The sequence below is a fragment of the Gigantopelta aegis genome, chromosome 1 (assembly GCF_016097555.1).
Source record: "Gigantopelta aegis isolate Gae_Host chromosome 1, Gae_host_genome, whole genome shotgun sequence".
Lineage (NCBI taxonomy): Eukaryota > Metazoa > Mollusca > Gastropoda > Neomphalida > Peltospiridae > Gigantopelta > Gigantopelta aegis.
In genome coordinates, this window is record NC_054699.1 from 36,596,948 (window position 1) to 36,622,747 (window position 25,800).

The following is a 25,800-nucleotide window of genomic DNA, read 5'->3' on the forward strand; positions in this document are numbered from 1 at the left end:
TATAGATCTGTAGCTACTGTTGGTTTGGACTTATCAACATAACCATCACATTACCATGAACAATATCAAAGTATATCACCACCATCTTTATGTTGAATTAATAACCATCGGCATTATCATCTCGACCATCAACAATATTAATACCACGACCATCATTACATTCGAGTAACAGTATCACACTGCATGGGGAAACAGGCTTTAAATAAATGACCAACGTTGCCTCAACCTTGCTCACGTCTGGGTCTTAGTCTAATCAATAAAGCCAAGTTCGTGGCGGTCCCAGCCGGGTATGGATTCCGCGAAAACGCGCGTGCGATAGCTATTGCTTTTGACCGATAATGTCCCTGTGGACCAGTGAAGTCGATTTGAGGAAATTAAAACTGGCTTCCACAATTCTGGCCTCGTATCTCGCGTTGTACAGACGTATTCGTTACAAATCCAGTTGGTCAATTAGCTCGGCGACAAGGCTTGTTTGTATCCAGGTTTTATTCACAAAAACACGTCTTGTTAGAGACAAAATACCATAGGAAAGAAAAAATAGGAAAGGAATGACACACTCGTTGCTCCCAAATGGGCGGATCTAGAGGAGGTTTCTAGTTAGTCCCCCACTCCTTCGCGTTGGTTAATGAAACCAACTAATTTAAACGATTGTATGAAAGATGGAAGAAATGTTTCACTTAACTTACTCAAAACATTTTATTTGCGGTTATATGGCGTCAGAAAATCCTTCCCTTTTGGTTTTGAATTTGTTTTGAATTTGATCAAAATCAAAACAAGCCAAGAAAATACACTCAGTGGCGGATCCATCATAAAACAGAATAGGGGTCACAATGAACCTGTGAAGCTGGCAGATGGGGAAAGGGTGAACGGGTAGTAGAGTTTTAATTTGTATATAGTTACAATATGTGGATGCAAGATGGGGGTTTTCTAGGTGGAAGGTATGGGGGGGGGGGGGGGGGCAAAGCTTAAAATGGTAGCTATAGTATTTACAAACATTCCGCGGAATTAAAAGTCTTGCCCACCATATGAACATTCATAGTTGGAGTAACTATATACTAACTTTCATTGACCTAGGCCGTAGACTTTGGCAAAAACTGATGTAAACTTTAACGCAAAAGTTGACTTTGCAGCTGCCGCAAACGCCGTTGAAGCTACCGTCGTCAGAAAAGTAACACCTACATCTTGCCTGTTTGCTACGTGAGGCGAGACAAACATATATTATCTGTATGGTAATCTTTAACAGAAACACCAAGCTGACCAAGTACATGTGCTCCACTAAAAATCAATAAATGAATAATATTCATTGACTAAACACTGGATTTTTCGGGGCACTTCGAATAGTGGCGCTGGGGGAGTCTTCTCTTGTATCTACGCTTGCAGTCCCTCGAGGGAAGTTCTTAGGTCTCACTACACATATGTTATCTGCCATTGAAACCCATGTTAAATTGCCCGACTTCAACTGAAAATTGTCAGCAGAATGGGTTCTCGTTGGCACTAACAACATACACCATTGCGAACATACATTATATAAGCATTTATTTTCACTCCAAAATTGATAACATTTCCGTCTCAGTTTTTTTGCCATATGACCGCATCTGGCTGTAGTACTGGTCCGAACAGGTGGTTAATTAACCGATTCACTTGCGCTGTACACCCATGTCCCAAAAGGTCAATGCGCAATATTACAAAATAACGGGCAAAATATAGCCAGAAGGCTTACCATTAAACATACATAGTGTTGTAATTGTTCACCATTTCCTAGAAGTGAATATGTGAACCATAACGTGTGTCACAACTAGGAACTATAGTGTGGTGAGACCTATCATTACATTGATGCAATAAACGTAATTGCACTAAATTGAATTAACCTGCGAACTAAACGTTTCTTGTACAGTCTTATTAATTGGTGGAAGACCACGGTTATTTGTGAATCTTCAGCTGAGTTTTATACATGCCAGCTCCTGGCACGTAAATGCCCACCTTTGGTTTAAAAATAATGTTTCCGTCCAACTTCTATTGGCCTGTCTTAAAAACCTAACAGGTTTGACTAGCGTGTATCAGGGGCGGCACAGTAATAAATAGTGGTATGGCTCGAGGTTGCCGAACTCTCCTTTAATGCATGAGTGTCCGTTAGATACCATTTATCTCAGTTGTTTTAGAATGTATCTAATGAGCGAAAGCGAGTTTGATACGTTTTTAAACAACGAGTTGTGAGATAAGTGGTATCTAACGGACAGGACACAATGTATTATTCTATTTCTTACATATCTTAAGAAACCAGGTCATACAAGATACATGACGACATTTTTTGTAAGACGCTAGCTACATTCTGTCACATTCACAAAAGCGTTTCTAAATTCTAATTCATAATAAATATACAAGTTTTGTATTGCTATCGCAAAACTAAAAGTTATTTGTATTTACTGTACTTAAACAAATGATTTAACAGTGGCGTAGGAAGGTGCCAAAGGGTGGGGGGGGGAGCACACTTTTATATTTACACACTTTTACATTATTATAAAGTAAATATAAAGCAAAATATCTGAAACGTGGGGGGCACCCTTGCCGCCACCACCACCACCACCGCCACCCCCACCCCCGCTTCCTACGCCAGTGTTTAAAGAGTGTTTATTGATAATCTAGTTTGAAACACTCTGAGTCGAGTCGGGCTTATATCACGTGACTTATATTTTTGGTCAGTGACAAAAAAAATTAGAGAGATTTATCCAGCAATCACTGTATAGATTGGAAAGACGATGACTAGATAAATCTCTATATTTCGGTCACTGACCAAAAATATAGGTCATGTGACATAAGGTCGACTCGACTCGAGTATTTCAGAGTAGTTTTCAGTAAACATACTCTTTAAATCATTTGTTGAAGTACAGTAAATACAAATAACTTTTAGTTTTGCGATAACAATACAACACTTAAATAATGACGTCATGTATCTTGTATGACGTCATACGGTAAAAGCCTTGCTAGGTTGACATTAGGTCTCACTACACAGATCACTTCCGGGTGAGAATTCACTGATCACGGTCCACTATAGTTCCTAATTGTGACACATGTTATGGTCCACATATTCACTTCTAGGAAATGGTGAAGAATTACAACAATATGTATGTTTAATGGTAAGCCTTCTGGCAGTATTTTACCCTAATTTCGATTGAGATTCAAAACTTTTACTGGCGTCGTTTGAATCTCGACGGCGAGTAAATAAATCAGCACTGGAAAGTTTACAGGACGGATTCTGACACTAATTATAATATCGAACGTTCGTGAAAATCCAAACACCTGTTGACGGCAAATATATGTTCCTTCAACATGATAGTTTTTTACATACCTGACAAATGTCAAGATTAGTAAATTTTCAAGCGTTTAATCCTTCTGACGTTCAAAGTGACTCCATTTTTTTTTTTTTAATGGCCGAATGTCATCCTATAGTCTGTTCTAAAGATTGTTATTATTATTGTGTACATTCCACCTTTATTGGCGGACTATTTTTTCTAGTGAAATTGTATGTTTTGACTTGCATCTTATATGAGTCACTTTGCATTACTGCTAAACATTAAATAAATTTATATAAATAACTGGACAAAAAAAATAAAAAATATATATATATATATATATAGTCATTTATTAGTAGTTGGACTATCACATAGTGAAAATATATACAATTAAAAGCACACATTTTTATTACATTTTTATATATTATACTCTGTGTGTGTGTGTGTGTGTGTGTGTGTGTGTGTGTGTGTGTGTGTGTGCGCGCGCGCATAAATATGAACAAAGCTAAAAATGTGTTTTTCATGGGACAAAAAGTAAAGTTTGTTTTATTTAACGACGCCACTAGAGCACATTGATTTTTTATCTTATCATCGGCTATTGGACGTCAAACATATGGTCATTCTGACACTGTTTTTTAGAGAAAACCCGCTGTCGCCACATATGCTACTCTTTTACGACAGGCAGCAAGGGATCTTTTATTTGCGCTTCCCACAGGCAGGATAGCACAAACCATGGCCTTTGTTGAACCAGTTATGGATCACTGGTCGGTGCAAGTGGTTTACACCTACCTATTGAGCCTTGCGGAGCACTCACTCAGGGTTTGGAGTCGGTATCTGGATTAAAAATTCCATGCCTCGACTGGGATCCGAACCCAGTACCTACCAGCCTGTAGACCAATGGCCTAACCACGACGCCACCGAGACTGGTTTAATGGGACAAAGAAATAGATATTATCAGACACCAATAATACAAATAAAAATATTAACATGTATAATACATGTATCAAAATGTAACTGAAACTTAGTTTTTGAAAAATACATGGGTTACACCCGACAGCCTCTGCTACACCACCCCACCCCCTACATTTTTCTTCAATCACCCAATCCTATCTTTTCCCATATGGACACATATTTATTTACACATGCACACTTATCGAAACACACACTACAACAAACGCAAAGGCAACATGCACACTAACTTTCAGTTACATTTTGAATTATACATGTTAATATTTTTTGTATTTGCATTATTGGTGTTTATATGCATTTATAGCAGAGGGGGAAGATGTGCATCGACCTTTTGGGACATGGGTGTACAGCGCAAGAGACAGCCGGAGTGAATCGGTTAATGAACCACCTGTTCGGACCGGTACTACAGCCAGATGCGGTCATATAGCAAAAAAAAGGGACGGAAATGATCTCAATTTGGAGTGAAAATAAATGCTTATATAATTTATGTTCGCAGTGGTGTATATGTTGTTAGTGCCAACGAGAACCCGACTTATTGGCAATCTTCGTTTGAAGTTGGGCAATTTAACGTGGGTTTCAATGGCAGATGACATCTGTGTAGTGAGACCTTACTCGATTTGTGTACACAAAACTGGAATAAATAATGATTTTCCGACTATTCCTGTAGGATTGTAGGATAAAAGAAATAACTGATTACTGTCTTAAGATATCGGCTTTATCCTGTGAAGGTTAGAATGGCGAATGCAGCGAGGCTCTGCAGTAACCAGTTATTCCCTATTTACCTAGTCATATGTTGCCAATGTTATGAATATATACAGTGATTGCGGGACAAATAAAACTGTGGGATGCCTTTCAATATAAAATCCTGGCTTAGCCAATGCCTAGCACCCCCACCTCCGACTTCAACGGTCCTGATAACAAATTATCAAACAAACAAACAACATTCAAACAAACAATAGCAAACAAACAAACGAACACTTACCTATAGGCCTATCCGTATGTCCACTCCACAGTTAAACACGTCTAGTTTGTGGTCATCATTAAGTAGCACTAGATCCATGCACATTTTACATTTATGTAAATTTAACGAATGTGTATAAATTACATTTATACACATTTAAAATATACATGTATGATTATAGAATGTCAAATAGCGATTCTTTTCGCACATTTCTGAAGTTAAACTACATTCCGAAGAATGTACGTAGTATCGCTTTAACATCGACAATCATATTAATTGTTGACGTCACGTTAAAGTATTGTTGACGTCACATCAAAGAATTGTTCACGTTTATATGATAGCGTTTCCGGCAATTTCGTAACTTGACGGAAAATGTCGATGTATCATTCAATTTGCGCGTGTGTGCGGGCGTGTGTGTGTGTGCGTGTGTGTGCGTGCGTGTGTTCGTGCGCGTGCTTGTCCGTGTGTGCTTGTTCGTGTGTGTGCGTGTGTGCGTGTGCGTTTGTGTGTATACGTGCGTTTGCGTGCGTGTGTGTATGTGCGTGCGTGCGTGTTTGTGTGTACGTTTGTGTGTGTGTGTGTGTGTGTGTGTGTGTGTGTGTGTGCATTTAGCTAAACTCGCCATATACCGGCCTTGGTGGCGTCGTGGTTAGGCCATCGGTATACAGGCTGTTAGGTACTGGGTTCGGATCCCAGTCGAGGCATGGGATTTTTAATTCAGATACCGACTCCAAACCCTGAGTGAGTACTCCGATGGCTCATTGGGTAGGTGTAAACCACTTGCACCGACCAGTGATCCATAACTGGTTCAACGAAGGCCATGGTTTGTGCTATCCTGCCTGTGGCAAGCGCAAATAAAAGATCCCTTGCTGCCTGTCGTAAAAGAGTAGTCTATGTGGCGACAGTGGGTTTCCTCTAAAAAACAGTATCAGAATGACCATATATTTGACGTCCAATAGCCGATGATAAGATACAAAAATCAATGTTTTCTAGTTGCGTCGTTAAATAAAAGAAACTTTGCTAAACTCGCTATACGTCATTCACAGTTCTAAATGCATTCTTCTTCATTTTATAGGGACGCTCTTGAGTTCCCTGCATTGTAAGATGTTTCCGACTAATAAAATCTTTTAACGTCTAAAAATACGCATTAAATATATATTCTTCTTTAGAATATCAGTGGCTGTATATTTAATGTATTTCTGGTCTTCTTAATATTTGTAAGAAGCCCAAACTGAATTTTGGCTTCAAATATTTTAGGAAATAAAATGAAAAATTTAACCTAGTACAAATACTAGAACGATCAGAAACACGTTTAATATATACCCACTAATATTTTATGAAGAAAAATATATTTGATGTGTAATTACAGTCGTTAACAAAAGTCTCTGTTAGTCGTTTAAATCTCAAAAATTGCAGCAAACTCAGGACTGTCCCTTTAAATTGATAAGGCGGGCTGTTATTTCTCTTATGTTTTACAAAATAATAGAAACATGACGACATCATTTGTATTGTATGATGGCAGGTTCAAATGAAAATCAAAAAAAAAGTAAAATCATAATCCAAAAAGAAAGCGCTCTGGGCTGATACAGTCCATGAACAAAACATGTTTACGAGTACATGATCGCCTACACGTTCAGTGTGGCTTGGTTTGTGTAGCCGCCACGCGACAGTAAAAAAAAGAGTAAAGTTTGTTTTATTTAACGACGCCACTAGAGCACATTGATTTTTTTATCTTATTATCGGCTATTGGACGTCAAACATATGGTCATTCTGACACTGTTTTTTTAGAGGAACCCGCTGTCGCCACATAGGCTACTCTTTTACGACATGCAGCAAGGGATCTTTTATTTGCGCTTGCCACAGGCAGGATAGCACAAACCATGGCCTTTGTTGAACCAGTTATGGATCACTGGTCGGTGCAAGTGGTTTGCACCTACCCATTGAGCCTTGCGGAGCACTCACTCAGGGTTTGGAGTCGGTATCTGGATTAAAAATCCCATGCCTCGACTGGGATCCGAACCCAGTGCCTACCAACCTGTAGACCGATGGAATAACCACGACGCCACCGAGGTCGATGCCACGCGACAGTAAAGTAAAGTTTGTTTTATTTAACGACGCCGCTAGAGCACATTGATTTTTTATCTTATCATCGGCTATTGGACGTCAAACATATGGTCATTCTGACAGATTTTAGAGGAAACCCGCTGTCGCCACATAGGCTACTCTTTTTACGACAGGCAGCAAGGGATCTTTTATTTGCGCTTCCCACAGGCAGGATAGCACAAACCATGGCCTTTGTTGAACCAGTTATGGATCACTGGTCGGTGCAAGTGGTTTACATCCATTGAGCCTTGCGGAGCACTCACTCAGGGTTTGGAGTCGGTATCTCGATTAAAAATCCCATGCCTCGACTGGGATCCGAACCCAGTACCTACCAGCCTGTAGACCGATGGCCTGCCACGACGCCACCGAGGCCGGTACCACGCGACAGAGACAGACAGACAGACAGACATACTCATCATATACAAATTCCTTTTCTGTTCTTTGGTACTTTCGCCCGAGGTGTAATGTGTCACAGGACTCACAGGACTCATGTGTCACAGGATGTTTTACAGTCTCAACCAGTGCTCCACGACTGGCACATGAAGTTTCGTGGTATGTACTGTTGTGTATATAAAAGATCCTGTGTCGTGTTGTTGTTGGGAAAATCCAGTCTGAACTACTACAAGCATTAGAACGACTAGGGGGCAGACTCTAGTTCAGTCGGTAGATCGCTCGCCTGAACTACTACAAGCATTAGAACGACTAGGGGGCAGACTCTAGTTCAGTAGGTAGAGCGCTCGCCTGAACTACTACAAACATTTGAACGACTAGGAGGCGGACTCTAGTTCAGTAGGTAGAGCGCTCGCCTGAACTACTACAAGCATTAAAATGTCTAGGGGGCAGACTCTAGTTCAGTCGGTAGAGCGCTCGCCTGAACTACTACAAGCATTAGAACGACTAGGAGGCGGACTCTAGTTCAGTCGGTAGAGCGCTCGCCTGAACTACTACAAGCATTAGAACGACTAGGGGGCAGACTCTAGTTCAGTCGGTAGAGCGCTCGCCTGAACTACTACAAGCATTTGAACGACTAGGAGGCGGACTTTAGTTCAGTCGGTAGAGCGCTCGCCTGAACTACTACAAGCATTAGAACGACTAGGGGGCAGACTCTAGTTCAGTCGGTAGAGCGCTCGCCTGAACTACTACAAGCATTTGAACGACTAGGAGGCGGACTTTAGTTCAGTCGGTAGAGCGCTCGCCTGAACTACTACAAGCATTAGAACGACTAGGGGGCAGACTCTAGTTCAGTAGGTAGAGCGCTCGCCTGAACTACTACAAACATTTGAACGACTAGGAGGCGGACTCTAGTTCAGTAGGTAGAGTGCTCGCCTGAACTACTACAAGCATTAAAATGTCTAGGGGGCAGACTCTAGTTCAGTCGGTAGAGCGCTCGCCTGAACTACTACAAGCATTAGAACGACTAGGAGGCGGACTCTAGTTCAGTCGGTAGAGCGCTCGCCTGAACTACTACAAGCATTAGAACGACTAGGGGGCAGACTCTAGTTCAGTCGGTAGAGCGCTCGCCTGAACTACTACAAGCATTTGAACGACTAGGAGGCGGACTTTAGTTCAGTCGGTAGAGCGCTCGCCTGAACTACTACAAGCATTAGAACGACTAGGGGGCAGACTCTAGTTCAGTCGGTAGAGCGCTCGCCTGAACTACTACAAGCATTTGAACGACTAGGAGGCGGACTTTAGTTCAGTCGGTAGAGCGCTCGCCTGAACTACTACAAGCATTAGAACGACTAGGGGGCAGACTCTAGTTCAGTAGGTAGAGCACTCGCCTGAACTACTACAAGCATTTGAACGACTAGGAGGCGGACTTTAGTTCAGTCGGTAGAGCGCTCGCCTGAACTACTACAAGCATTTGAACGACTAGGAGGCGGACTCTAGTTCTAGTTCTAGCGCTCGCCTGAGCTACTTGCGACGTAAGATCGAACCACCTCAGTGGACCCATTCTCTGATTGGGGTTTTGTTTTCCCCTCTCAACCAGAGTCCCACAACTGGTCTATCAAAGGCTGTGGTATGTGCTGTCCTGTCTGTGAAATATTTCATATAAAAGATGCTGCTAATGGAAAAATGTAGCTGGTTATCTTTGAAGTGAAAATTACCAATAGCCGATGATTAATATATCAATGTGTTCTAGTGGTGTCGTTAAACAAAATACACTTTTAGAACCACCAGAAATACAGTGGATATACAGAGACAGACGTTCTACACAGGAAAATGTATTTAATATGTAAGTTTAGTGGTTAAATAAGGCTCTAGTCGAAAACATTCCCATGGCGGCAAACTTTCTCGTTACAATATGTAGGGACGTAGTTCAGTGTTAGGCATTAGTCTAATGTGCTGTACATCTAAGATATCATTGGGCTATTTCTCGGTCCAGCCAGTCCCGCACAACTCGTACGACAAAGGTCCTGTCATGTAGGCCTACTATTCTGCCTGTGGGATGGTGCATATAATAGATCCCTTGCTGCTAATGCGTGGCGGCAGCGGGTTTTCTCACTCATTATCTGTGACCCTTAAGGTTCAAATAGACTGGATGCGGTGCGTGCGTGCGGTCAGACCGTTGCGTTTCATACGTTTGTCACTCACGCTTTTGGCATATAAACCATATACGATTATTTCATTGCGGCTGGCCGCATTCGTTTTGCAGACATACGAATTGCAAATATCCAGTTCAGACGCCCCCATTGAAACTAATGTATTTTGATTTTCGAATGGGTTTTTTTAACTGGACCGCCGTATCCAGTCTACATGAGCCTTTATCCATATGTCCGACAGCATGTAACTGTAAATAAAAATGTGCCGAGTGCGTCGTTAAATCAAATCTGTCATTCTTTCTTCTTTACAAAATGCCAAGCTCACGCTCCCCGCGATTTGGAGGAAAATCAATTTATGTGCTGGCGGCAAAGAGCACATCAGACTGTGTGTTGATCATGATGTGCTCAAGTGCTAGGATTAAAGGCGCATTATCACAGCTGAATGTGCTATGTCAGGAACGGGTCCAGGGGCAGATTGTTGGCGTGCTCACCCACCCCACCTCCAAAAGCGCCACAAAATCGAGTGTTTGTCAGAAGACTACAATAAGATTAACGTACAGTTACAGGGAATCATGTAATGTTTTGGTTGGCTTGCTATACCCACACTATACCCACGCTATACCCACACTATAATAATTCCTGTTCATGTACTTTTGAAAAGTTAAAGATTGTGTTGTTTGACGACACCACCAGAGCATATTGATTATTAATCATTTGTTATTGGATGTCAAACATTTGGTAATTCTGGTGTATAGTCTTAGAGAGGAAACCCGCTACATTTTTGCATCAGTAGTAAGGGATCTTTTATATGCACCAGCCCACAGACATATAGGAATGTACTTTTGAATACTGATTCAGAAAGTTGCACCCCGTCCCTGGAACATTTCTGCTCTGTCCCTGCATATATCGCTAGTTTTGCATTTATTCATGATAAAATAATGACAGTTAGGATTTTTGTTCGGGGGGGGGGGGGGGGGGACTGAGTAGTTAATAGTCTAAACTCCTTAAACGGTTAAGAAGAGAATTTTCTTAAGTTTCTACAATTTGTCCGGATTCTTTGTCCCCCCCCCCCCTTTGCCCCCCCCCCCCTCCGCTAGCTACGGCCCTGTTATATGCCGCAAATAATATTTACATAAATAACTCAATAATCAGTATCGTAATTGTTATGAGCGATCACATGGCGTAAACAGAAGTTTAATTAAGAAAAAGAAAAGCACATAGTGACGTCTACGTCATATGTAAATAAAAATATCAACGAGCTGGTATCTATGCGGACGCGGACATAGTGTCCGGTGGGGTGTGCGATCCGGCGTACGGCTGTCGATATGTTTTTGCCGACCGGATCTTGCAGCAGTAGATGGAAAACAAATATGGAAACGTGTCCGAAAACACACAAATGGGTACTAAACCGCACTGGTAAGCAGATTAATTGACACATACAAAACGTATCCACGTTTCTCAGTCCGCACCGCATCCGCACACGTTTTGTTTGTTTTTCCCAAGATATTCAGCGAATTCCTTGTTCAATACCAGGGCCGTAGCTAGGATTTTTTGTTTGGGGGGGGGGGGGGGGGGGGGGGGGTGAGTAGTTAATAGTCTAAACTCCTTAAACGGTTAAGAAGAGAATTTTCTTAAGTTTCTACAATTGGTCCGGATTCTTTGTCCCCCCCCCCCTTTGCCCCCCCCCCCCCTCCGCTAGCTACGGCCCTGTTATATGCCGCAAATAATATTTACATAAATAACTCAATAATCAGTATCGTAATTGTTATGAGCGATCACATGGCGTAAACAGAAGTTTAATTAAGAAAAAGAAAAGCACATAGTGACGTCTACGTCATATGTAAATAAAAATATCAACGAGCTGGTATCTATGCGGACGCGGACATAGTGTCCGGTGGGGTGTGCGATCCGGCGTACGGCTGTCGATATGTTTTTGCCGACCGGATCTTGCAGCAGTAGATGGAAAACAAATATGGAAACGTGTCCGAAAACACACAAATGGGTACTAAACCGCACTGGTAAGCAGATTAATTGACACATACAAAACGTATCCACGTTTCTCAGTCCGCACCGCATCCGTACACGTTTTGTTTGTTTTTCCCAAGATATTCAGCGAATTCCTTGTTCAATACCAGGGCCGTAGCTAGGATTTTTTGTTTGGGGGGGGGGGGGGGGGGGGTAACTGAGTAGTTAATAGTCTAAAACTCCTTAAACAGTTAAGAAGAGAAATTTTTTAAAGTTTCTATAATGCTTTCCGGATTTTTGCCCTTCCCTTGATCACCACACACACACACACACACCGCTAGCTGCGGTCCTGAATATATTTTACAAAAAGTATATTACTATTGCAAGCCGTCTGTTTTCAAACTAATTGAGTTATTACGTAATTCACGTCTGAGAATTAAATCTAGCTACGGCAACACGTCAATCATCAGAATAGATGTAACCCCATCAAATATAATGCTTATGTACATATTTAATAATGTACATTTATTGTAATGTTGCATTTCAGATTGGTTTTATAATTTGTATATACAGTAGTTCACGATTTTGTTTAACATCGTTAGATCGGTTTTTACTTTCATGGCGATTTACCCTTTTTCATGGAGTTATGGCCCTTGAACTTAGAAGATACGAAAATAGGTTGGTCCCGATAGGAGACATGCATTGCTTAGCAGTACTCTCCGAATGCTTGTTGACACGAGTAATAGCCCTTGATGTTATGAGATACTCACATTTGTTGGTCCAGGTAGGGGACATGTATTGCTTTAGCAATACTCTCAGAATGTTTGTTCTAATTCTCTTTGTTCTTGTTGTTGTTTTAGGTATCGGGTGCGCGTGGTCCAACGAACAGTGCGTGCACGACACGGACTGTTGCAGCGGCCTCTGTTGGTTGGCGCACGAGGGCACGGACCCGAGGTGCACGCGGGGTTCCATCGCGAAGAGCTGTGTGTTCGACTACCACTGCAAGGACGGCCTGGAGTGCGGCAAGAGTTACCAGTGCTGCTCCCCCTACTGGCAGTCGTGCGTCCAGACGAAGGACTGCTGCGACACGGAGAAGTACATCTGTCGGTCCGTGACGGGATTCATCTACAAGAAGTGCCTCTACCCTGCACACGGCTCAACCGCCACCGGAAACATTTCCCTTTTGACTCTACTAGTTGGTTTCTCGCTGTGTGTGACACGGTTATCCGTATGATAGACAAGGAGGGTGTGTAAAAAAAAAAAAATTAATCTCGTTTTGTTTTATTTTTATTTTATTCATTATATTTACTTTTATTTTTATTTATGTATAAATTTAATCGCAGTTAAACATCGTTATCTCGAACTCTGGCGTATCTGAGCTGCGGATACCTCGAACACTTGTTACTGTTCTTAAGGCATAATTTGCGCTAATAATCAATGTTTATCTCGAACGACTGATATCTCGAAGTTGTTGGTTGAGTGTCATCAGCATTGAGATAACGAAGTTTGATTGTATATACTTTTGGACAGTATTTTGAGAAATCATACCAGTATGATGAAGGAGGACGTGTTATCAAGTGATGTCGAAGTTGATTACCAACTGGAGTTTTTGTGTTTTTCGGCACCACGTTTTTCATATGTGATATATTTTTTTTGTGTGCGTTAAATTCCATATGCCTTACTTGTGAAAAACAAGAAAGAATGGAGTCGTCGTGAAAACGCCGTTTTAGTGCAAAAGACCGTCTTATAAATGTTTAATTGTAATTAAAGTTTCATTGTAATTCATACTGATGCTCGACATTTTTGAGTCATGATATGTGCTATGTTGGTGTAATATAACGGTACTTTTTTCTCTCTGTCCCTAATAAGTGTTATTTTCTTGCTCTCTCTCTTTCTCTCTCTCTCTCTCTCTCTCTCTCTCTCTCTCTCTCTCTCTCTCCATCCCCTCTCTCTCCTCTCCTTTCTCTCTCTCTCTCTCTCTCTCTCTCTCTCTCTCTCTCTCTCTCTCTCTCTCTCTCTCTCTCTCTCTCTCTCATCATCGTTCTCCTCTCCCTCCCTCCCTCTCTCTCTCTCTCTCTCTCTCTCTCTCTCTCTCTCTCTCTCTCTCTCTCTCTCTCTCTCTCTCTCTCTCTCTATTGTATTCATAGTTTAACTACTCGTGTTTAACTTCAAATGGTGCAGTCTAAATATTGTTTATTCTTCTCGTTCTTGCAAACAACCCGGTTTAGTCAATCCTCTTCTAAAATTGTCTACTATTAGTCACATTTATTCTACATAATCATTAATATCGATTATCCATCACTCATCTTTACTGTAAATAAGGCATCATTGTCATTGTAAATAGCCACCATTTAAATTAATTCTGTTAGGGTTCATTTAAATTGGGTGCGATGCGTACGTGCAGTTTGGCTACAACCATTAAAATACACGGTCTGCAAAGAGAGTATTTACATTTAATGACTCAATGGGTAGGTGTATGAACACTACACCCTCTTCTCTCTCATTAATCACTAACAACTAATTAAACCACTAACCCACTGTCCTGAACACACATCCCAGATAGCTGAGGTGTGTGCCCAAGACAGCGTGCTTGAACCTTAATTGGACATAAGTACAAAAATAAGCTGCGGTCGGAACGTATCTGGTGTGACTGTTCCGAACGTACGCGGCAGCTGCAAAACCCAAACCGCATGCACGCGCTGCACCTGGTGTAAATGATCCCTTATATTTACCGTACTTGATGTTTTACTCTACTAGTGTATATAATTTCTTTCTAAACTCCACATTGATATGACTTTGTAGTTATTAAAGGAACGGTCCTCAGTTTGCCGCCATTGTGAGATGTTTCTGACCAGCAGTGTCTTGTAACAACTAACATTACATGTTAAATATCTTTTCAATTTACAATGTTAGAGTCTGTATATTCAATGTGTTTGTTGTCGCCATGAAAGTTTGTACTAGCTAAAACTTCATTTTACTTCCTAATATACATTTGTTCGTGTGTGCGGAATTATTTTGAGGTAAAAGCTTCTTGCCTTCTAAAAACATTGAGGCTATCAGAAACACTTTGTATATTCAGCCGCTGATATTCTAAACAAGAACATGCAGTTCAGATGTAATTATAGTCATTACAAATGTTTATCCTGTCGGAAACGTGTTATAATCGCAGCAAATTCGGGGCAGTCGCTTTAAGCCTTGGTCAGACCGAGCTACGACGTCGTGCGATGGGGTGAGATTCTAGATATCTATGGTTGTCCCTGACTCGGCTACAATATTACAATCTTAGTTGTGTGGTCACACTGGAAACGATGGGTTTGCGACGCATCTAAGACAATCGTAAGGAAATCGTAAGACATCGTACGACTTCACTACGATTGTCTGCCGAGAAGCTGGCATCATCGTAGGAACTCGATTAAAGCCGTACGACGGTCGTACGATGGCTTATGATCCCACGTGATGTCGCACAACATCGTGGGAAGGTCATGCGACGTCTTTAATTAATGTTTCCAGGTGAGAACATATGAGAATGTTGTACGATTAGCCGCGATATCGCACGATACCCTACAATCCCTGGAATCGCAACCAGGTTTTTGAACATGACCAAAAACAGCCAAGACGTCGCACGATACCCTACAATCCCTGGAATCGCAACCAGGTTTTTGAACATGACCAAAAACAGCCAAGACGTCGCACGATACCCTACAATCCCTGGAATCGCAACCAGGTTTTTGAACATGACCAAAAACAGCCAAGACGTCGTGCGAGGACTCTCGATGGCTGCGACGTCGTGCAACGTCGCACGATTACGCACGATTCACCCCCACGATGGTCCGCGATCACCAGAAATTCACCCATCGCAGGTGGTCGTACGACGACTTAAGGCCGGTGTGACCGTAGCTTTAATGAAATGATCTCTCCACGAAACGATTGCACCTAATTCAGCTGTTGACAGTATTAAATGTATCCAATGTTACCCACCTTTCTTAGTATGACATTCGTCTTATTACTGATCAGAGTTAAAGTTTACTTTGTTTAATGTCACTACTAGAGCACATTGATCAACTAATCATCGGCTGTTGGATGTCAAACATTTGGTAATTCTAACACATATTGTTTTCATTTAAAGTTTTTTGCGTTTAAGAACAGCACTAGAGCACATGGATTAATTAATCATAGACTGTTGGATGTCAAACATTTGGTAATTCTAACACATATTGTTTTCATTTAAAGTTTTTTGCGTTTAAGAACAGCACTAGAGCACATGGATTAATTAATCATAGACTGTTGGATGTCAAACATTTGGTTATTCTGACAGTCTGCAGTTAAAGTTTGTCTTGTTTAAGAACACTACTAGAGTACCTTGATTAATCATTGGCTATTGGACATCAAATAATTTCGTAATTCTACTACTAGTACATATTATTGAATTAAAATGTGTGTTAACGACACCACGAGAGTACATTGATCAATGTACAGCTGCTGGCTCTCACACACTCCACCATTTTGACATGCAGTCGACAGAGAAAACCCGTTACATTTTCTATTAGCAGCAAGGGATCTTTTATATGCACTTTCACATATAGAACACTATATACCACAGCCTTTGCTATTACTGATGGTTATGATGGTATTATCTTATTTGTGTGCACTTTCACATATAGAACACTAAATACCACAGCCTTTGCTATTACTGATGGTTATGATGGTATTATCTTATTTGTGTGCACTTTCACATATAGAACACTACATACCACAGCCTTTGCTATTACTGATGGTTATGATGGTATTATCTTATTTGTGTGCACTTTCACATATAGAACACTATATACCACAGCCTTTGCTATTACTGATGGTTATGATGGTATTATCTTATTTGTGTGCACTTTCACATATAGAACACTACATACCACAGCCTTTGCTATTACTGATGGTTATGATGGTATTATCTTATTTGTGTGCACTTTCACATATCTAACACTACATACCACAGCCGTTGCTATTACTGATGGTTATGATGGTATCATTTTATTTGTGTGCACTTTCACATATAGAACACTACATACCACAGCCGTTGCTATTACTGATGGTTATGATGGTATTATCTTATTTGTGTGCACTTTCACATATAGAACACTACATACCACAGCCGTTGCTATTACTGATGGTTATGGTATTATCTTATTTGTGTGCACTTTCACATATAGAACACTACATACCACAGCCGTTGCTATTACTGATGGTTATGATGGTATGATCTTATTTGTGTGCACTTTCACATATCTAACACTACATACCACAGCCGTTGCTATTACTGATGGTTATGATGGTATCATTTTATTTGTGTGCACTTTCACATATAGAACACTACATACCACAGCCGTTGCTATTACTGATGGTTATGATGGTATTATCTTATTTGTGTGCACTTTCACATATAGAACACTACATACCACAGCCGTTGCTATTACTGATGGTTATGATGGTATTATCTTATTTGTGTGCACTTTCACATATAGAACACTACATACCACAGCCTTTGCTATTACTGATGGTTATGATGGTATTATCTTATTTGTGTGCACTTTCACATATAGAACACTATATACCACAGCCGTTGCTATTACTGATGGTTATGATGGTATCATCTTATTTGTGTGCACTTTCACATATAGAACACTACATACCACAGCCGTTGCTATTACTGATGGTTATGATGGTATCATCTTATTTGTGTGCACTTTCACATATAGAACACTACATACCACAGCCTTTGCTATTACTGATGGTTATGATGGTATTATCTTATTTGTGTGCACTTTCACATATAGAACACTATATACCACAGCCTTTGCTATTACTGATGGTTATGATGGTATTATCTTATTTGTGTGCACTTTCACATATAGAACACTACATACCACAGCCTTTGCTATTACTGATGGTTATGATGGTATTATCTTATTTGTGTGCACTTTCACATATCTAACACTACATACCACAGCCGTTGCTATTACTGATGGTTATGATGGTATCATTTTATTTGTGTGCACTTTCACATATAGAACACTACATACCACAGCCGTTGCTATTACTGATGGTTATGATGGTATCATTTTATTTGTGTGCACTTTCACATATAGAACACTACATACCACAGCCGTTGCTATTACTGATGGTTATGATGGTATTATCTTATTTGTGTGCACTTTCACATATAGAACACTACATACCACAGCCGTTGCTATTACTGATGGTTATGATGGTATTATCTTATTTGTGTGCACTTTCACATATAGAACACTACATACCACAGCCGTTGCTATTACTGACGGTTATGATGGTATCATCTTATTTGCGTGCTATATTCATGCAGGTTGTTACAGCCACACAATATTTCACCTGTATCGCGATTTCGTGTGTTGGTGACCTAGAAGAAACTTATCGTCGCCATTTTGGTTGCTGCGAGAATGAAATAAAATTCATCTTCAATATCCCTTTATTATGTTACACAATGTCCAAACACATTGGTTTCTTTTCGAACCAGAGTGTCTTCCTGTTTTAATATTTAAACAATGAGTTTATATATTATGTTAAGATGAAATTGTATTTTATAATAACAGATTTCGTCAATATAGGTGACGGCGAAAAGTTGTTATTCTGACAATGTGCATAAAGATTACAATTTGTCGATTGATCAGAGTTGTGTTTCTTGTGTGTTTTATGTAAAGGTATGGATGCTAACTGTAAACGTAATGTTAAAGAAGTTTGGCAAGCACGCCGTTACTGTTACGGATAGTGAACGCCACCATTGTGAGTGTAGTTTATGACAAACAGCAAACAAGACACAGTTTGCTTCCCGCTTTTCTTGATCAAAAGACCTGCTACGTACATGTAAGTAAATTGCATTTAGCACCGTTTATATACTCTGTCAAAAAAGAAACGCATAGATGATAGGGAAAGAAGAAAAGTGTTTGATTTTACAAAATATCGTTTTGTTCTACAATGTTGCCGAATGACCATGTTTGTTAATGTTCCTGGAATGGGACAGCATGCCCAAATGCACCCTAAAACAAATTTAACGCACGTTGTGCGACAATTGCAGGAAATCGGCGTGAAATGGTCAGATGTTGGCGAATGCATGTGAAACTCGGGGAAAAGATTGGGGTAGTGATGGGTATTTAAAGCTCGCAATGATGCCTCATTTCCATTTCGACGTAGACGAGTTACCAGATGCCAAGACTAAGCCTGCCGAATCGAAACATTGCAATAGGCCGCACCCAGTTAGGTGAATCGCAGTCAGCAATCGCACGCCACATGAACGTCTATCGGAGCACCATTTCACGTCTCTCGGACAGGTACCAGCAGTTTCAATCAGCTGAAGACCGGCCCAGAAGTGGAAGACCTCGAATAACAACTGCAGCACAAGATCGCTAAATCCGGGTTCTGCACTTGCGTCACCGAACTGCCACAGCAACGAACACTGTTGGACGCATACCTGGTTTGAGAAGGGTGTCTGCACAAACCATTCGGAACCGACTTCGAGAAGCTGGTTTACGGGCTAGGAGACCGTATGTTGGCCCCGTCCTTCGACGTCAACATCGACATTTACGTGTTCGCTGGTGCACGAATGTACAGGGTGGAACTTGGAAAACTGGCGGCGAGTATGGTTCAGCGACTAGTCCCGTTTCCTTCTACGTGATGGACGACAACGTGTTTACAGACGCCGCAATGAACGTTTTGCAAACAACTGCGTCGCCCAAGTTGACAGATTCGGTGAAGGGAGTGGCATGATGTGGAGAGCCATCTCATACACCGGCAGAAGTGAACTTGTGTTCGTACAAGGCAACCTGACAGCTGTACGCTACCGGGATGAAATATTTCGCTGTCACATGCTTCCCATTTCGGATCGACAGAGAGAACTCTTTCAGCAGAACAATGCCAGGCCGAATACGGCACTTGTAACAATGGATTTCCTTCGGAATAAGAACATTAATGCGCTTCCATGGCCATCAAGATCGCCAGATCTCAACCCCATTGAACATCTATGGGACGAACTGGACATACGTGTACGCCAGCGTGACCCGGAGCCTCAGACGCTTCCGCAACTGTCACATGCACTGCAGTTAGAATGGGCTAGGATTCCACGTGTCCGGGTCCAGAGACTCATTCAGTCTATGCCAAGGAGATGTCGCGCAGTGATTGACGCTGTTTGGTGACGAAAACGCCTCCACTGGCGTCAGTCCATAGCAAGAACATTGTCACATACTCATGTCAAATTTGACTGTAATACGATCATAAATAACGAAATTATGCCACTTTGTATTAAAGAGATAATTCCATGAATATTTCACCTATGCGTTTCTTTTTTGACAGAGTATATATATATATATATATATGGAACTAATCCAAGTATTTTGTTGAGGGATACACAGGGAGTATCACAAGGACTTTTCTATGTTTTTGTTGTTGTTTTTGGGGGTTTTCTTTCTTTCGTTTTCTAATGGACTTCTTTACGTCGTTCGCTTCTGTTATAGATTTCCAGACTATTATATAATTTAAAAATAAACAGACACTAGTTTTTAAAGACCATGGGGTATTTTCTACTATTAGAGGCGGTTTTTAATAATTGAAATGAGACATTATTTGATTTTATTGTTTACATTATCCATTTTGGTACGTCCGAAGTGTTTCTGGTCACCTTGGTGTTTCTAATACCTCGAAATGCATTTCTCATATTTTTTAAAACGCACGTACCTCTGAGAAGTAACGGTTATGGAGACGAGCTCTAGTCTATTTTAGACGGTATTTCCCCGTTTCAAAGTCACAGACTCTCATTTCACTCCATTGTAACTATCTAAACGTTGCATCTTTGTAGATTAAACAAACTTAATGCTCATTTTCACGGGTTGGATTGGGGTATCATATGAACTGACGATCAAAAGAAAGTATACCAATTATTTTTATTATAAATAAACACAATACACGTTCATGGAAGGTTAGATAGGTGCCAGTAGTGTTCGTTATAATGCAATCAATGACGAATAGTCGCACATTGCTGCGTTTGGGCGATGCCGCACGTGCCAAATGAGTTTATCCATCAAATTTATACTGCACGAGAAACATGATATTCGTGCACATAAGGGTGTAAAAAAAAAAGGTGCCATTGTTTAGAACATGCCTCAGTCAACAGTAAAACACCAGAGAACATGGCAAGGCTAACTGCTGAAGAAAGAGAAAGAGCTATTGGTATGGTGCAGTTGGGTGCGAGTTATGCCCATGTGGCAAGAATCCTGAATTGCACAAAATTGACGATCACCAGGTTGATATAGCGTTATAGGGTGACTGGCAGGACTGCAGACAGACCATGAAGTGGAAGACCCCGCGTCACAACAGCCAACGAGGACCGCCATCTTCGCATCTTACAAGTACGTAACAGATTCCTCACTACGACGTCATCTGCAGCGACTGGCGTTGGACATGTCATCAGTCATCACACTGTACGTCGTCGACTACGACAGCATGGTATCAGGGCCTATCGACCATTCAGAGGGATGACATTGACGAGGCAACATCGACTTCGACGTTTACGTTGGGCACGTCAGTTTCTACGTTGGCAACATCGGAACTGGCAACGTGTACTCTTTTCTGATGAGAGCAGGTTCCAGTTATTCAGAGCTGATGGCAGGACTCGGATATACCGACGTGCAGGAGAGAGAACAGCTCCGTGCTGTATTCAGGAGACTTAACCGTTTGGTGGTGGATCTGTAATGGTTTGGGGCGGTATCTGTGGCAACAGCGGACAGACCTTATTGTCATTGACGGAAATCAGTCCGACGTCGGGTCCATGCTTGCATACTTGCACATGGTGGACATACACGCTATTGAAACGTTCTTTGTGGTAGAATTTATTCACCTTCGTTATGAGTGGTCCTTTATGAAATCGCACATTTCAACCCTAGTGCTGTTGTGAACTGTGATATTATCATTTTATGGGTTTTATTGAGTATACTCGTGTTTATACTTTCAAAATATAACATTTGCATCAACTTGTGTTTTGTGTTGTTTTTAATACTTTGAAAAAATCATTGGTATAATTTCTTTTGATCGTCAGTTTATATGCGACTTTAAGGCACATCTATGAATGCCGCCATATTTAAGTCACTAACCGTACCGATCGGTTAAACTATCGAAGCGATTAGTATTAACTGTTACCGATATCATTAACTTTTGGTATCCGTAACAATACGTGTGTAGATGCGAAACCTCTCTATATGGAGAAGCCAGGTATATTTAGTCGGTGTATGAATACCATATCGATTCTACAGGATTCTACAGCTAACGGTAAATTCTGTCCTTGATGACTCTGACGGAAGATTTGATTCCGAAAGACAACCACTGGGTCAAGGAGACCCGTTTGACTCATTCTTCACGTTACCAAGGTTACCATGGATCCCCCTTAAAACAGTGTCTGGCGAGTAAATTTCCTTTAATTCGTTATTGTGGGATTTTCGTCCTGGGGTGTCGTTAAACATACATTTATTCATTCATTCATTGTTTTGGATACTAATTTTATGTTTGTTTTTGGTTTGTTTGTATTCTTTTTTCTTTTCCTTTTTTTCTTTTTCTTTTTTCTTTATTTTATTATTATTATTTTCTCGGGGGTGTGCTGTCTTTCTTTGGGGGGGGGGGTTTCTTGGTGTATTTTTTATTATCCGTATTTGGATACTAATTAATATATGTTCCTAACAGTATTAGACACAATTCGCGGTGCTTATTCAGCGATATACATGAAATCTAACTGCCGTAAACGGGTCGATATCTTCTCCTGGTAATTTCTTCAGTGAGCTCTTTTGTTTTCAAATCGTAGCACTTCCTATCAGTATCGACTTCGACACGTTCTTCAATTCTTGAATAGTTAATCATTCAAATCCGATCAGTGTTGCGGTTTACCATTCTTTGTCCAAATATTACACCGTTTGTCATTGATCCGTGGTGCAGCTCTTTCTAATTTTATAAAACTCGTTCTCACTGGTCCAGTGTGTTCTTTCATTTGCATGGATATTACACTAATTCCGAATGGTCCATGGTCTGTTTATTGTTAGAATGTATTACATCGGTTCTAATTGGTCGATAGTGTACTTTTCCATAGACGTCAGAAGATATAAGAGCCATTTCATACAGTAATGTATGGTGTCGTGGTTAAGCCATCGGACATAAGGCTGGTAGGTACATGGTATCGGCTTCCACCCAGAGCGAGTTTTAAAGGCTCCGTGTGTAGGTGTAAGACCACTACACCCTCTTCCCTCTCACTAATACTACTAACAACTAACCCACTGTCCTGCGTAGACAGCATAGGTAGCTCAGATGTGTGCCCAGGACAGCGTGCTTGAACATTAATTGGCTATCAGCACGAAAATGAGTTGAAATGAATTAATGAAATAAAAAAAAGAATGTACCGGCCTTGTGAAGCCATCGGACGTAAGGCTGGTAGGTACTGGTTTCGCCTCGCGGTACCGGCTCCCAACAAGAGCGAGTTTAACGACTCGGTAGTTTGGTGTAAGGCCACTATACTGACCTATCTCTCTCATTATCAGCTAACTCTTACCTCAGTTTCCTTGACAGACAGTTCAAATAACTGAGGTGTGTGCCCAGGACAGCGTGTTTGAACCATTTGGATATAAGCACGAAAATACCTATAAATTAACGAACATACAAGAGTTGGGGGGGATTTTGTTGGGTTTTTTGTCCCATCCTGAAATCATCCTTTAAGAGTAAAAATCTGAAGATTGAACTGATTTCTAGAGATAGAATGTTAACGGCACTGGACCTAGCAACAGTTACTAAATTACGCAAGTTTGAATCGTTGTTTTAGTTTTAACACTATTTGCAATAAAGACAGTATTTCGTATAGGAACGAAAACGAGACTTTTATATGAAATGGCCCACTATATTAATTAGACGTTCAACGTGGAGGGGCGGGGTGGGATGGGGGGGGGGGGGGGGGGGGGTAGGCAGTATGGCATAATCACGCACCTGGTATGTTCTTGGTAGTTCTTGGCAGTAATGTGTCACACTCGTATACTTACCTTTCTATGGCCATAACCGTACGGGCTTCCATTTTTGTTTCGGGGGCCTGGGGGGGGGGGGGGGGGGGGGGGGGGGGCTGGGGGTGTTACGCTGATTTTTTCCCGAATTAAAAGAAAATGCCCGAATCTTAAAAACAAAATTTATTCATATTATCATTATTACCATTCACTATAGCCCAGTGGAACCACTACGCATTTGTATATGGATTATAACTAATACTGTGGCTAGAATGATGGAAATACATGTCGAAAAGGTTTCAAGCAAGCTCATTTTGCACTAATTTTTATTTAAAAATGTGCCCGAATATGAGGATTTGCTCCAGCTCTGGGGGGAGGGGGGGGGGGGGTCATTTGCTCCCTGCCCCTCTGTCTCACACGCTTATGTGTTTTCCACTCAATAGCTGCTGTTTGTTTGGGCTGGGGTGGTGTTTAGTTAGCTCGAGTACTTTCTAGTCTTATGATGACATATAACAAGATAAGGCTAGAGGACGTCTTATGATAAAATATAAACAAGATCACATATAAACAAGATAAGGCTAGAGGACGTCTTATGATCACATATAAGCATGATCACATATAAACAAGATAAGGCTAGAGGACGTCTTATGATCACATCTAAACAAGATAAGGCTAGAGGACGTCTTATGATCACATCTAAACAAGATAAGGCTAGAGGACGTCTTATGATCACATATAAACAAGATAAGGCTAGAGGACGTCTTATGATCACATGTAAACAAGATAAGGCTAGAGGACGTCTTATGATCACATATAAACAAGATAAGGCTAGAGAACGTCTTATGATCATGTGTAAACAAGATAAGGCTAGAGGACGTCTTATGATCACATATAAACAAGATAAGGCTAGAGGACGTCTGTTGATCACATATAAACAAGATAAGGCTAGAGGACGTCTTATGATCACATGTAAACAAGATAAGGCTAGAGGACGTCTTATGATCACATCTAAACAAGATAAGGCTAGAGGACGTCTGTTGATCACATATAAACCAGATAAGGCTAGAGGACGTCTTATGATCACATCTAAACAAGATAAGGCTAGAGGACGTCTTATGATCACATATAAACATGATCACATATAAACAAGATAAGGCTAGAGGACGTCTTATGATCACATATAAACAAGATAAGGCTAGAGGACGTCTTATGATCACATATAAACAAGATAAGGCTAGAGGACGTCTTATGATCACATATAAACAAGATAAGGTTAGAGGACGTCTTATGATCACATATAAGGACGTCTTATGATCACATATAAACAAGATAAGGCTAGAGGACGTCTTATGATCACATATAAACAAGATAAGGCTAGAGGACGTCTTATGATCACATGTAAACAAGATAAGGCTAGAGGACGTCTTATGATCACATATAAACATGATCACATATAAACAAGATAAGGCTAGAGGACGTCTTATGATCACATATAAACAAGATAAGGCTAGAGGACGTCTTATGATCATGTATAAACAAGATAAGGCTAGAGGACGTCTTATGATCATGTGTAAACAAGATAAGGCTAGAGGACGTCTTATGATCACATATAAACAAGATAAGGCTAGAGGACGTCTGTTGATCACATATAAACAAGATAAGGCTAGAGGACGTCTGTTGATCACATATAAACCAGATAAGGCTAGAGGACGTCTTATGATCACATATAAACCAGATAAGGCTAGAGGACGTCTTTTGATCACATCTAAACAAGATAAGGCTAGAGGACGTCTGTTGATCACATATAAACCAGATAAGGCTAGAGGACGTCTTATGATCACATCTAAACATGATCACATATAAACCAGATAAGGCTAGAGGACGTCTTTTGATCACATCTAAACAAGATAAGGCTAGAGGACGTC

General features: G+C 40.8%; 1 protein-coding gene across 2 annotated transcripts in view; it reads left to right on the forward strand.

The window, feature by feature from the left end:
• Window positions 1–13,616, forward strand: part of LOC121374407 — a 39,911-nt gene extending 26,295 nt beyond the window's left edge. The window contains exons 1-2 of one of the 2 annotated variants that reach the window (XM_041501511.1): window positions 11,773–11,884; window positions 12,692–13,616. In XM_041501511.1, coding sequence (XP_041357445.1) covers window positions 11,794–11,884; window positions 12,692–13,065 — 465 coding nt within the window. In that variant the 5' untranslated portion in view covers window positions 11,773–11,793 and the 3' untranslated portion in view covers window positions 13,066–13,616. Of the gene's footprint in view, window positions 1–11,772; window positions 11,885–12,691 lie in introns of those variants that run through there. The other variant, XM_041501518.1, reaches the window with a different exon arrangement.
• Window positions 13,617–25,800: the final 12,184 nt, after the last annotated feature.